The sequence below is a fragment of the Pan troglodytes genome, chromosome 10 (genome assembly GCF_028858775.2).
Source record: "Pan troglodytes isolate AG18354 chromosome 10, NHGRI_mPanTro3-v2.0_pri, whole genome shotgun sequence".
NCBI classification, from domain to species: domain Eukaryota; kingdom Metazoa; phylum Chordata; class Mammalia; order Primates; family Hominidae; genus Pan; species Pan troglodytes.
In genome coordinates, this window is record NC_072408.2 from 105,525,046 (window position 1) to 105,538,319 (window position 13,274).

The following is a 13,274-nucleotide window of genomic DNA, read 5'->3' on the forward strand; positions in this document are numbered from 1 at the left end:
GATAATAATGAGGCAACTGAGGTTCAGAGCAGCCAAATGATTTGTCTAAAGTTACATTGTGATTAGGAGAACCAGATCTTCTGATTTATGGCTCACTTACATTCTGATCTAATAGTGATTTCAAAAGACTTGAATGAGGGATATTACTGTTTTAAAGAGCATAATCGAAATATAGAATATGGTTATATAAGAACTCACTGAGGGATCATGTATATGATTGTTATTGATTTAGTGCTACAATCCTTGGATGTTGGTTGCTTATGAGTTTGTACCCCTTTAGCAGGAAACTAAGAGGAAAAATACCTCCCTTTAAGTTTGTTAAAATCTATAAGAACAGAAAAGAAACCACTGCATAAGCAAGACTTGAAGATTAAAACTTTTTATTGTGATAAAATGCATATAATGTAAAAGTTGCCATTTTAACCATCTAAAAATGTGCATTTCAATGGCATTACATTCACAATGCTGTGTAACCATTACTACTATATATTTCCAAAACTTTTTCATCACCCTAAACAGAAACTTTGTAACCATGAAGTAATAACTCCTCTTTCCCCTCTCTTGCTAGACCTTTGTAATCTCTAATGTAATCTGCGAATTTGCCTAGGTATTTCATGTAAATGGAATCATATAATATTGGTCCTTTTGTGCCTGACTCATTTCATTGAGCATGTTTTCAAGGTTCATTCATGTTGTAGCATGTATCAGAACTGTATTTCTTCTTATGGCTGAATAATATTCCATTGTATGTATATATCACATTTTTTCTTTGTTTTTTTTTTCTTACAAACCAGTGTTTATTTTCACATACAGCCTTGTTGTAACCAATGTACAGATCAAAACTCAAAATATTCCTCTTCAGAAAACTTTGAACCTTATTCCCTAGCCGACCTATAATGGTTGAATTTCTGTCAAGTATATATTTATGTATATAATGGGCTTAATTATTTAAGAGAATAACTGAGTGATTTGTGTGATCTGTGAAAAGGAATTGGACTATCATACTTGGGTTGTATATCACGTTTTTTTCATCCATTCATCTGTTGATGGACACTTGGTTTGTTTCCACCTTTTGGCTACTGTGAATAATGCTGCAGCATTGGTGTACAAGTATCTATTTGAACCTTGTGTGTTTACCTAGGAGTGGAATTACTGGGTCATATGGTAATTCTTTATTTATTTAGTTTTCTGAGGAACCACTAGATTTTTCCACAGCAGCTGCACCGTTTTACATTCCACTAGCAATGTACAAGGGTTCCAATTTCTCCACATCCTTGATAAAACTTGTTATTGTTCATTTTTAAAATTATAGCCATCCTAGTAGGTGTGAAGTGGTTTCTCCTTGTGGTTTGATTTGTGTTTTCCCAATTACCAATGATGTTGAACAAAAGATAATTTTTGAAAAGTTTTTAAGAGACCTGTTCTAGTGAGAGGAAGATAATTTTATATTGCATGAAATGCCTTGTTTTAAAAATCTGTACAGCAGTTCCCTGTTTTACCATGCTAAAAGAAAGCTACCCAAAGGTGTTCCTTAACTGCATGTAGATCCCGATTTCTTACCCTTTGGTCTCTCCTTCCTCCTCCTGTTATTTCTTTCCAATTCCTATGTGAGTCTACTCCTATTGTTAGGTCTTTTTTCTTTTACTATTCCATAATTGGGACAACTGCCTATTCCACATTTGCCAAGTTTCCTCGATCACTGTCAGCCACTAATTTTTTAAAAAATGACCTGTCTTGGGAAGCATTTTAAATCTGATTTCCTGCCCTGTGTTTTTGGCCTCCGGCGCTACGCTGCCTACCATATGTGCATGCTTGCAGGGACTATGCATTCACTAAACATTTTTTTTTTTTTTGAGACGGAGTCTCGCTCTTTCGCCCAGGCCGGAGTGCAGTGGCGCTATCTTGGCTCACTGCAAGCTCCGCCTCCTGGGTTCATGCCATTCTCCTGCCTCAGCCTCCCGAGTAGCTGGGACTACAGGCGCCTGCCACCGCGCCCGGCTAATTTTTTGTATTTTTAGTGGAGATGGGGTTTCACCATGTTAGCCAGGATGGTCTCGATCTCCTGACCTCGTGATCCACCTGCCTTGGCCTCCCAAAGTGCTGGGATTACAGGCGTGAGCCACCGTGCCCGGCCCACTAAACATTTTAATAGCTCCCACTGGAAGCTTTTTTGTTTCTTTCTAAGGTCTATGTCTTGATCTTAAATCACTATACTGTATCAATACATGTAGTAAATAAAAATCATCTTATTTGGCAAAAACTTTGGAAGAGTATATTCAGCATTTATAAATCTTAAAAATTGAAGAAACCGCAGCTGGGCGTGGTGGCTCACACCGGTAATCCCAGCACTTTGGGAGGCCAAGGTGGGCAGATCACCTGAGGTCAGGAGTTCGAGACCAGCCTGACTAACATGGAGAAACCCCGTCTCTACTAAAAATAAAAAAATTAGCTGGGCGTGGTGTTGCATGCCTATAATCCCAGCTACTTGGGAGGCTGAGGCAGGAGAATTGCTTGAACCCAGGAGGTGGAGGTTGCAGTGAGCTGAGATCGCCCCAAGCTGAGATTACGCTATTGCACTCCAGCCTGGGCAACAAGAGCAGAAGTCTGTCTCAAAAAAAAAAAAAAAATTGAAGAAACTTGGATTACCCAAAGTAGTTTTTTGGGGTTCAAAAACAGGAAAATGATTGACTATAATGGAGCAATTTGGTAGTTCTAGAGAGAAATAGAAATGACTGAGCTAATTTTATTTTAGCAAACCTCTGCTCTATATTATTTTGATCATCTTCATTTATGAGTATTCATTTTCTCTTTTGAATAAACAAGCATTAGGGAGAACTACTCTGTATGTTAATTGGGCCCGTCTATTCATTTATTCACAAAGCTTTTATTTCTCTTTAGGCTAGCTTGAGAGCTCATCTGTGATGAATTTTCCTTTATAGAAAATATGTTTTAAGATGAGCAGTATTTTTAAAGTATATGTATATTGATCCATATTTTGTTTATGACTGTCAATAATTATGCCAGTTATCAGTAATTGTCATATTTTTTTCAGGACTTATATTTGAAATGGGAGGATATTAGAATAGCTTATCTCTTAAAGTATTTTACCTTCATAGGTATCTCTATTTATGTTGACAGCTTTTTGACATTCATACCAGTGGCCTATTGGGAGAAATCCACACGGGCCATCACAGCACCATCCGGTACTGTGACTTCTCCCCACAAAACCATTTGGCAGTGGTTGCTTTGTCCCAGTACTGTGTAGAGGTGAGTAGTTGAATTTATTCTGTGAAGCCTGGGTTTCCAGAGATCAAAGGATGACAGAGAATGGGCAGCTTAAACCATTAACTGCTGAGGAGCCTTGCTTGAGGAATTATAGAGTATTTTCTTTATAGCCTAATGACCTCTAACTTTGGGATATTAAACCACATAGCCAGCTTTATTATTTTAACAGTGATTACAGACTTGATTTGACAGTATGACAGGGAATTCAGCAAGCATTTGCTGAATGCCTAACATGTGCCAGGAACTGGGAAAACAATGGAATGACTGCTGGTCATGAAACATGACATCTCTTATCCAGTATAGATATGTGGCATTTCTTAAACAGTGTAGGCACAGACTCTTTTCTTCTTAAAAGAGGTGGTGAGAAATGAGTCCAGTTCAGATTTCTTAGATCATTGAGTAGGATAAGATAGGATGTTCATTGCCAGGCACTAATGAATAAAATAACTCATATAAATTACTTTTTTATGATTTTGTACTTACCTGTTAAATTTTATGTTCAGAGTGTATACCTAGCTGGCCCTGAAAGAATTCCACCCAGTGAAGTGCTATATTAGTTTTTTCATAAAGTAGTGAATTATTTTTTTCCTTCAAAGATGGATTAGTGCTTTTTTTTTTTTTTTTTTTTTAATAGAAATGGGGGTCTCACTGTGTTGCCCAGGCTGGTCTTGAACTCTTGGCCTCAAGCAATACTCCCCCAGCCTTGGCCTCCCAAAATGCTGGGATTACAGGTGTATCACCTTGCCTGGCCAAAGATAGATTAGTTTTTCCAGGCTTTCTTAGTCTTCATTCCTTAGGTTGGTTTTACCACCAGGTAGTTTGAAACCCCTTCAGATCACAGTTCCAAGAAGATGGGTATGGGCCTTTTGGAAAATAGAGAAATTCACTGGGTTCACAGGCTCCTCATCAAGGGAGCCATGACTACTGCAAGCACTTCTTCAGTGTTCTCTGCTTATTTAGCAAATTTTAGTGAGTTTGCCAGCCTTGCCCATTACTGTGAAGGTGTTGGGGGAGAGTTGCTAAGCTATAGCCCTTCAACATAGAGGCACAGGTGAGAGTGAGGGCATGAGATCCATAGGCTTCTCCTAATTCTAGGTGCAGCAGTGCATGTGTGACACTGAAGAACTTCCCTACTGAGACTCTTCCCATTGCACACAGAGGCAGGGAGTGTGAAAAAGCTCTAGTCCTGTATGAAACAGCGGGAAGAAGTAGGGTGCTGTGGGCAGTGTTTTGTTGGGCAGAGACTTTGAATTGGAAGTGTTTTGTTTTGTGTTACTTTGTTTTTGAGACAGAGTCTCTCTCTGTCACCCAGGCTGCAGTGTAGTGTTGTAATCTCAGCTCACTGCAACCTCCACCTCCCGGGTTCAAGCTATTCTCTTGCCTTAGCTTTCTGAGTAGCTGGGATTACAGGTGCCCACCAGCACGCCCGGCTAATTTTTTTTTTGTATTTTTCGTGGAGATAGGGTTTCACCATGTTGGCCAGGGTGGTCTCGAATTCCTGACCTCAAGTGATCCACCTGCCTCAGCCTCCCAAAGTGCTGGGGTTTATTGGGTTTTAGATCTCCTAGGAGATCTTGAACCTTATGTGTAGATCCTCAAAGTAAATGTGGAGCGTTTGTTAGGATTTTTAGAAACAGTACTAAGTAGCAACCCCTCTTTCAGCCTTTCCTGTCACTTCTAAAGTCCTTACCCTCTGCCATCCTTAGCAATCTCCAGGAAACAATGAAAGAGTATCTTCCTTCTTGAAATGTAGGGACTCAGCTCTGGAGGCTCTGAGTGACAAAGAAATGATGGGAGAGAGATGGGGAGAAGAAAGTGGGAAGAGAGGGGAGGATTCTCAAGGGAGATTTTCAGTTTCTTAGGAGAGATTTTCAGTTGTGGAACCACTTTCATTTTTGGCCCTTAGCTCTGTATGTCCCAGCTTGGACTCTAGAGATAAGGCGGAGAAAATTTCATATAATTAGTTCATAACCACAGAACTCACTGAATGAAAACCAGTCACTGGGCCTATGATGAGGTACTTGTTTTGTCCATGCTAGTTCTGAAATGATAAAGTAGTTCTGTAATTTAAAGTATAATGAGAGGAACTCAGTCACATATGGTACTTCATTAGACTTGAATATATTAGAGTAATTTACAGCAGAACCCAGGATAAAATACCAGGCTGCTGGTAGACATGGTAATAAGCATGAATAACAAGAGAAATGTGTACATGTTACAATTATTGTGTTAATTTATTGTAGGTTTTACAGTCAGTTGAAATGAAGGTTAGATGACAGTATTAGTGGAAAATAATCTGAATATGGAAGCTGCTTTTGTTCATCCTATTATTTTTTGGATTGATTTTTTTAAAGTGATAAAATATTTGCATGATTCCAAAGTCAAAGTTTTATAATGCGTTATATTCAGAGAAGTCTTGCTTTCATCCCTATCCCTTCGCCTCTCTCTCCCTCCTTCCCTGCATATGTAAACTATTTTCTGTTTTTGGCTTAACTGTCCAATATTTCTTGCATATATAAGCAGATATCTATATGCATATATATCCATACCTGTATCCTTCTATATGTTCTTGTACATATTTTTCCATCTCATATAAAAGATAGTAGTGTATAGTATATAGACTCTTCTACACTTTGCTTTTTTTCTGTTAACAATATATCCTAGAGATTTGTCGTCATCAAGGTGTTTTTCTCATTGTTTTTAATGGCTGCATGATATTCCATTATGTGATTAATGTAGTTTATTCAGTTGGTTCCCTATTGATGAGTATTTAGTTTCCTAGTATTTTGCTATAAAAAATAATGATGCACTAAATAATCTTCTGCATAAGACATTTTGTAGTTTTGATAGTGTATTTCTGAGCAATATTCATTGAAGTGGTATTGCTGGCTCATTCTTGCTATTTTCAATATTTTTGCTGTCTTCAAAATGCTTATGTATGTGATTTCCTATATGCTGTGTTTATTCTGTAGTTGTGGAATATAGACTCACGTTCAAAGGTGGCTGATTGCAGAGGACATTTAAGTTGGGTTCATGGTGTGATGTTTTCTCCTGATGGATCATCATTTTTGACATCTTCTGATGACCAGACAATCAGGGTGAGAAATATTGACATTTTCATTTTGAACATTTCCTGATGGTGAGCTAAACCTCCTACAAACTAAGAAATTGATGGGTAGCACTGAGGTAAGCAGAATAGGAAACTAGTACTATATTCCTATTCACCCTGGAAAAGTGCTGTTATATGGACTGTAACAGTCTCATTCATTCGTTACATGTTCATTGAGGATTACCATGGGCCAAGTGCTGTGGGAACTTCAGTGATTAAACTGTATTTTGGTTAATTATGATTCCTCAGAAAAATTTTTGACCCTTTTCTTTACCTTGAATTCCTACATCCAATTACTTGCCAATTCTAGAGAGTCTACCTTTTCATTTTCTATTATTATCTCTACCTTTCCATTTCTGCTGCCCAAGTTCAGGACTTTGTTAACTGTTACTTCTCTTGTTGTATTAGTCTCTGCCACACGTCTTCTTTCTTGCTTTTCTGCATGCAGCTTCTAAGATATTTTTTTTCATGTACAATACAGTCATGTCATTTTTGCTCAAAAATAAGATAGTGGCTCCCTTGTCTACCAAAGTAAATATATACTTCTGTTTCTGCCATTAAGCTTCTCCACAGCATGGCCTCATTCTGCTCCACTCTGTCTCCCAGTTTATTCCTACAGGGAACCAACACTGGACTGCTCACATTTTCCCAAACACTCCGTAGTTCCCTGCTTCTGTGCTTTTCCTTAAGTGGTTTCTTATATTTGGAATGCTCTACTTACCTGTATCTCTGTTTGTTGAAATCCTAACCATTCTATAAGTCCCCTCAAGTCTTCTCTATTTGGGGAGAATGCCTGTCTCTCTTAATGCCATCTAATTCTATGTCATTTTCTAGTGGTGCTTATCAAATTTTGACTTGAATTTAAATACAGATATGATTTACTCCTTATTTCCAACACTCCACTGCTTCTCTGGCTCATTGACGTATCTTACATTATAAGCTCTTTGAGGCCAGGAACCCTGGCTGGTCCCCACAGCATCCTAATACAGCGTTATATATGAATTATAGCTAAAATTCATTCAGTGCTTACTATATTCAAGACGTTATGCAAAGTACTATATATATATATATATATATATATATATACACATATAAATTTACTAATTCTCACAATAGTCCCTTTTGCAGATGAGGAAACAGGCAGAGAAAGACTGAGAAAGGTCATTGGTTCTTAACATGCCAGTCTCAATGAGCTTGAGCCAGAATATAAATCAACACATTGCTTTCTTCATCAAGAAAGTCTTCTTGAAATGAAATAAGCTGCATCACTAGACACAGTTACAGTGTGTTTAGTGATGTAGTTGATTTACGTTCTGGTACAAACTTCTTTTTGTTTTTTGAGACGGAGTCTCGCTCTGTCGCCCAGGCTGGAGTGCAATGGCACTATCTTGGCTCACTGCAACCTCCACCTCCCAGGTTCAAGCAATTCTCCTGTCTCAGCCTCCTGAGTAGCTGGGACCACAGGTGCACACCACCATGCCCAGCCAAGTTTTGTATTTTTAGTAGAAATGGGGTTTCACCATGTTGGTCAGACTGGTCTTGCACTCCTGACCTCAGGTGATCCACCCGCCTTGGCCTCCCAAAGTGCTGGGATTACAGGTGTGAGCCCCTGCGCCTGGCCCAAACTTCTTACCTTGTGGATTGGTATCAAACAGTTTGATAACCAGCAGGAGCTCTTTATCTTTGAGTAACACTGGGTTAAGCAACCTGCCTGAAGTTACAACTTTAGGTAGAACTAGAATTCATACTGAGGAATTTTGGCTCTGGAGCCCATAACTCTTAATACTAACTGCATCTTACTATAGATTGTGTTAGTAAATATTTATTTTTGGATTATAATATAATATTGAAACCTTTCTAGCATCATAGGTATTTTATGTGAAACAGTTTGTCTCTCGCTTTAAGATGAAGACATGTTATTTTAGAGATGGAATGATAATTTCTTTATCTCTTAATCAGCTCTGGGAGACAAAGAAAGTATGTAAGAACTCTGCTGTAATGTTAAAGCAAGAAGTAGATGTTGTGTTTCAAGAAAATGAAGTGATGGTCCTTGCAGTTGACCATATAAGACGTCTGCAAGTGAGTATTTTTTAGAAAACAATTGGAAAATTGTTTTGGTTGAATTTTCTATTCACAGTTTTTCTTGTTTTTGGACTTGGGATTAAGCATAATTATTTTGTATCTAACAGGTGTCCAGCAGACATTAGTTAAATAAATATATATAAGTCTTGAGCTGAGGCTCAGATATGCTTATATTTAGAATTAAATTAGATAATTCCTCATCTCACTGCTCTTCTGTTGCTATCTATGATCACATTCTTTGATTTGCATGGAGTCTAAGAATACCATGAGGACAAACTCATGTTGTCTACAAGAGTGATTCAGACATGTCTGATGGAGTGTGCAAGGGGGATGAGCATATGGAAGCATTTTTAAAAGGGAAGGATTCCAGGGTCTTTGAAAGAACAGAAGTCACTTTAGGTGAGGAAGGAGTCTGATTGATTGGAAATGAGGTGAAAGGAGCTGGGCTTTACATACTGAAGTACACCTGTTCATTTACACACACCTTTGTTCAGTAAATATTTATTGAATGCTTATTTTGGTCCTTGAGGAGGAAAGGGTTGTACAGTACAATTGAAAGAACTGTATTGCTTAGGGATCCAAACAGCACTACTCTAGTCTGTTCTCCTTCTGCCACCCAACAAAGAGTGGGACACGTGAGAGGAAGGCATTTCTCAACTAGCTGAAGAGAGAAGGAGTCCTAAAGATCCATTGGCAGAGGAATGGTATTCAGGAGCTCGGAGTGGTGGTAACAGATGCCCTAAGAGCAGATGCCCTAAGGAGCCCTGGAATTCAAGAGCAGGTTGGCATCACTGTGCTGGTGGCTAAATAAGGTGTCATTGCATTGACAGAGATGTCCTGGAAGTGGTGATAGCGTTGTAGATAGTGGCAGCAAGAGAAAGCAGATGCCTCATGGAAGATCAAAACACAAGAGGCTATCTATATGTTGGTCAGCCCAAGCAGAACAGCAGAGTATGGACCATTGAAGGAAGTATCAGCATGTGGAGCTGACAGCATGTCACTGTGACTTGTGGCTGAGAGAGGTGGTAAGAGCAAGCAGCCAGATAAGAAGGGCAGGAGGTGGCATGGCTTTTATGTGAACTGGTGGGACATTCTCCCTTGCCCTGAGGATTCCCTGAGACATAGGATTGAGAAGGACAGAAACCCTTTCATAGTGAGGGCTAATTTTCTTTCTTTTGTTTTTCTTTTGAGACAGTCTCTCTCTGTTGCCTAGGCTGGAGTGCAGTGGCACGATCTTGGCTCGCTGCAACCTCCACCTCCTGGGTTCAAGAGATTCTCATGCCTGAGCCTCCTGAGTAGCTGGGACTACATGTGTGCTACCACGCATGGCTAATTTTTGTAATTTTAGTAGAGACAGGCTTGTGCCATGTTGGCCTGGCTGGTCTTGAACACCTGACCTCAAGTGATCCACCCACCTCGGCCTCCCAAAGAGCTGGGATTATAGGTGTGAGCCACCGTGCCCGGCCTAAGGGTTTTTTTTTGTTTTTTGTTTTTTTTCGTATTTTTAGTAGAGATGGAACTATTTTCTCATAGTATATTTAGGGCCTTTCATTAGCTCTTGAAGAGCACGAATACAGCTTGAGTTAACTTTTTCCATATGGGTTTTAGAAGTGCTTTATTAACTTCTAGGGAAAGGTTTTGGCAGTGATAACACAGTCTTATGCCATCTTTTCGTTTGATTTTTCTTGATTTGCTTATTGAAAGATAGGGAGCATGAATGTATGTGAGAGAGTGAAATGAGATAGTGATGTCAAGCTAGAGAGGAGAGAGAGGAGCAGAATAGAGAAGACGAGAGTAATAGAGCACATGTGTGGAAGGTCTGAGAGGAAGCAGACAATTGAGACAGATGGACAGAGGGTAGGACAGAGTTTAATGAGTTGTCATTCAAAAAATTTTTTTTTGTAGAGATGGGGGCATCTCGCTATGTTGACCACGCTGGTCTCGAACTCCTGGCCTCAAGTGCTCCTCCTGCCTCAGCCTCCCAGAATGCTGGGATTACAGGCAAGAGCTGCCATGCCCCGCTCAAACCTTAACAAGTTGTAAAGCTGTAGAGCTCAGCTTGGTGTAGTGGAGAGAATAGTGACTTTTCACTAAGGAGACCTAGGTGTAAGTTCAGACTTCTTTATCAACTAGTTCTATGATGTTGAATAAATTGTATCACCTCTTTGAGCCTCAGTTTGTAAGGTCCTTTTCATCTTTACAGTCTCTGAGCTAGTTACAGGGTCAAAGTAGAATCCAAATTCAGGAGTAGATACTGGGAGTAAATCGCCTGGTATGTGGTAACTTCTTGTTTACTGTGGGTGTCAAAATCAAGCTGTAAGTCACCTCTGAATATGGCTTGCTTTGATTTTACAAGTTTTACTATTGTCCTCAATATGCTGATTAGGAGCTCCTAATGCACAGTACTTCTGGGGTGAATTGGGATATGGAATTCAATGTGAATTTCTCATTAACTGTTTTTTAGAAAGCTGATTCTTCCACTTGGGATATTTCTACTTCAGTTTTCTTGACAAATTTAGTGTCCTCATGCTTGTATTTCCTTTATTAAATTTGTGCAACCTTTCTTTAATGACTGTTGTAACTGTGAGACTTAAAAAGTCATCTGTCTATAAAGGTATCATTCTATGTCAGTGGTTGTGGGAGAGTTTAGAGGATAAACTCAATAGTTTCATTTACGTGAATAAAACATTTTTTAGTTACTACTTAAAGAATTCTTGAAATTGATTTTTGAGAGATGTTCAGCTCTTCGTAGTTCAATTTTCATTTTGAATATCTAATAGATCAAAATGTGCTATGTAAAATAATGTTAAGGAAAAACTACCTGTGATTGGTTGACTCTGTAATCTTTGTACTAGAAACAAAGATGCCTGCCTATTTCATGTTGAAAAATAATTCAAGAATTTTAGTTTATGACACTAAGAGAGAGGTATCTGACAACTGATTCAAGCTTGAGAAATATTTTCCCAGGTCACATGTTTTAGATGAGTGATAAGGCATCATAATTCATGGGATTTAAGCATTGGTACAGATTATGAAATTAGGTAATCTTTGTTCAAGCATTGTAAATCCAGCTATGCAAATTATGCTTCTGAGTTCTTCTCCATTGTCCTCACTGCCCCAGCTCCAAGAAAAAGAATCTTAATTTACACTGTTTTGTGAGTGATTTGGAGGATATAAGCCCCATTTTAATTTGTCTTTTTATGTCTGTCTCAGTCTTGTTTGACCAACAGCTTTGAAATGTAGCAGAAAAGTATATTTTAACAAACGATAGCCCTATTAAAAGTGGGCTTTGTGAAGAAATGGAAAACAGGGTGTGGAGCTAGCTGTGGGATTACAAATCAGACAGATGTGTCTCAGGTGGCGGGCGCAGCAGCTGCTTTTTAAACCTTGTAATGCTTGTTTTATTTTATGAAAATGTATTTGAACCACCAAAGTGGATTGAAATGAAAGTGTGAAGTGCTAAATGCAGCTGCTAAGACTAGGATATGGCTTGTTGTTCCCCTGAGAGCTCTTGTTGGTTATTTTCTGTGTTTTATTTTATTTTTTTCAATTGAAGCCTCTGTTCTGACTAACAAAAACTGCTCTTACAGCCTAATAACTGATTTTGCCTCATTTTTCATTAGCTCATTAATGGAAGAACAGGTCAGATTGATTATCTGACTGAAGCTCAAGTTAGCTGCTGTTGCTTAAGTCCACATCTTCAGTACATTGCATTTGGAGATGAAAATGGAGCCATTGAGGTATTCAGTGCTAGTCTTCAGAATCTTTCTGTACAGAATTAAATAAAACTAATTATATGTCTGGCATTGTGCACTTCTATTTTTATTTATTTTTATTTTTGAAATGGGGTCTTGCTGTGTCACCCACGCTGAGTACAGTGACACGATCACAGCTGACTGCAGCCTTGACCTTCTGAGCTCAAGTGATTTTCCCAGTTAAGCCTCCTGAGTAGCTGGGACTACAGGTGTGCGTCACCATGCCCGACTAATTTTTTTTTTTGTAGAGATGGGGTCCCCTGTGTTGCCCAGGCTGGTCTCAAACTCCTGGGTTTAAGCGATTGTCCTGCCTCAGCCTCCCAAAGTGTGGGGATTATAGGCATGGGAGCTGCTGTGCCTGGCTATTGTATACTTTTTTTTTTTGAATCAGGATCTCACCTTGTTGCGCAGGCTGGAGTGCAGTGGTACAGTCTTGGCTCACTGCAGCCTTTGCCTCCCAGGCTCAAGCAATCCTCCCACCACAGCCTGCTGAGTAACTGGGACTTCAGGTATGCACCACCACACCTAGCTAATTTTTCTGTTTTTGTAGAGATGGAGGTTTCACCAGTGTTGCCCAGGCTGGCCTTAAACTCTTGGGCTCAAGTGATCTACCCATCTTGGCCTCCCAGAGTGTTGGGAATACAGGCATGAGCCACCACATCCAGCCTATTGTACACTTTTATACTAAATAAATCTTTCTGTGATCTATTAGTCATTGTTCGTTAAACTAACAATCATCTTATCCAGTTGGCTGTATATTTTTCAGATTTCCTTTATTACTGTTTCTCATGCTTTTTGTCTTTTTATGTCCCTTATTCTCTACTTAGTTGTTTGGCTGTTCTCCACATATATCAAATACTATCTATCAAGATTTCGCTAACTATGCAAAGAGCATTTTTTTCTCCTCTTCTTAGAAGCCCAGCCATGTGGGGTATAAGTTGTTTCCATTTCAGTACTGATAAGGCTCATGGGGAATATGGGTGCAGGGCTGCCTGTGCTTGCCTGTTCCACCAATCCTTGCTGTTCTACTTTTGGTGGCAGAA

At 39.2% G+C, this 13,274-nt stretch overlaps 1 protein-coding gene across 7 annotated transcripts in view; it reads left to right on the top strand.

The window, feature by feature from the left end:
* Positions 1-13,274, top strand: part of APAF1 (apoptotic peptidase activating factor 1) — an 89,515-nt gene that overhangs the window by 54,347 nt on the left and 21,894 nt on the right. For 2 of the 7 annotated variants that reach the window (XR_010148413.1, XM_003313880.6), the window contains exons 18-21: positions 3,139-3,267; positions 6,258-6,383; positions 8,354-8,473; positions 12,100-12,216. Coding sequence is in view for 5 of the 7 variants with exons in the window: in XM_003313880.6 (XP_003313928.4) it covers positions 3,139-3,267; positions 6,258-6,383; positions 8,354-8,473; positions 12,100-12,216 (492 nt within the window). In the remaining 2 variants the exon portion in view is untranslated. Of the gene's footprint in view, positions 1-3,138; positions 3,268-6,257; positions 6,384-8,353; positions 8,474-9,306; positions 9,534-12,099; positions 12,217-13,274 lie in introns of those variants that run through there. The other 5 variants (XR_010148414.1, XM_001151599.7, XM_054663443.2 and 2 more) reach the window with 4 other exon arrangements.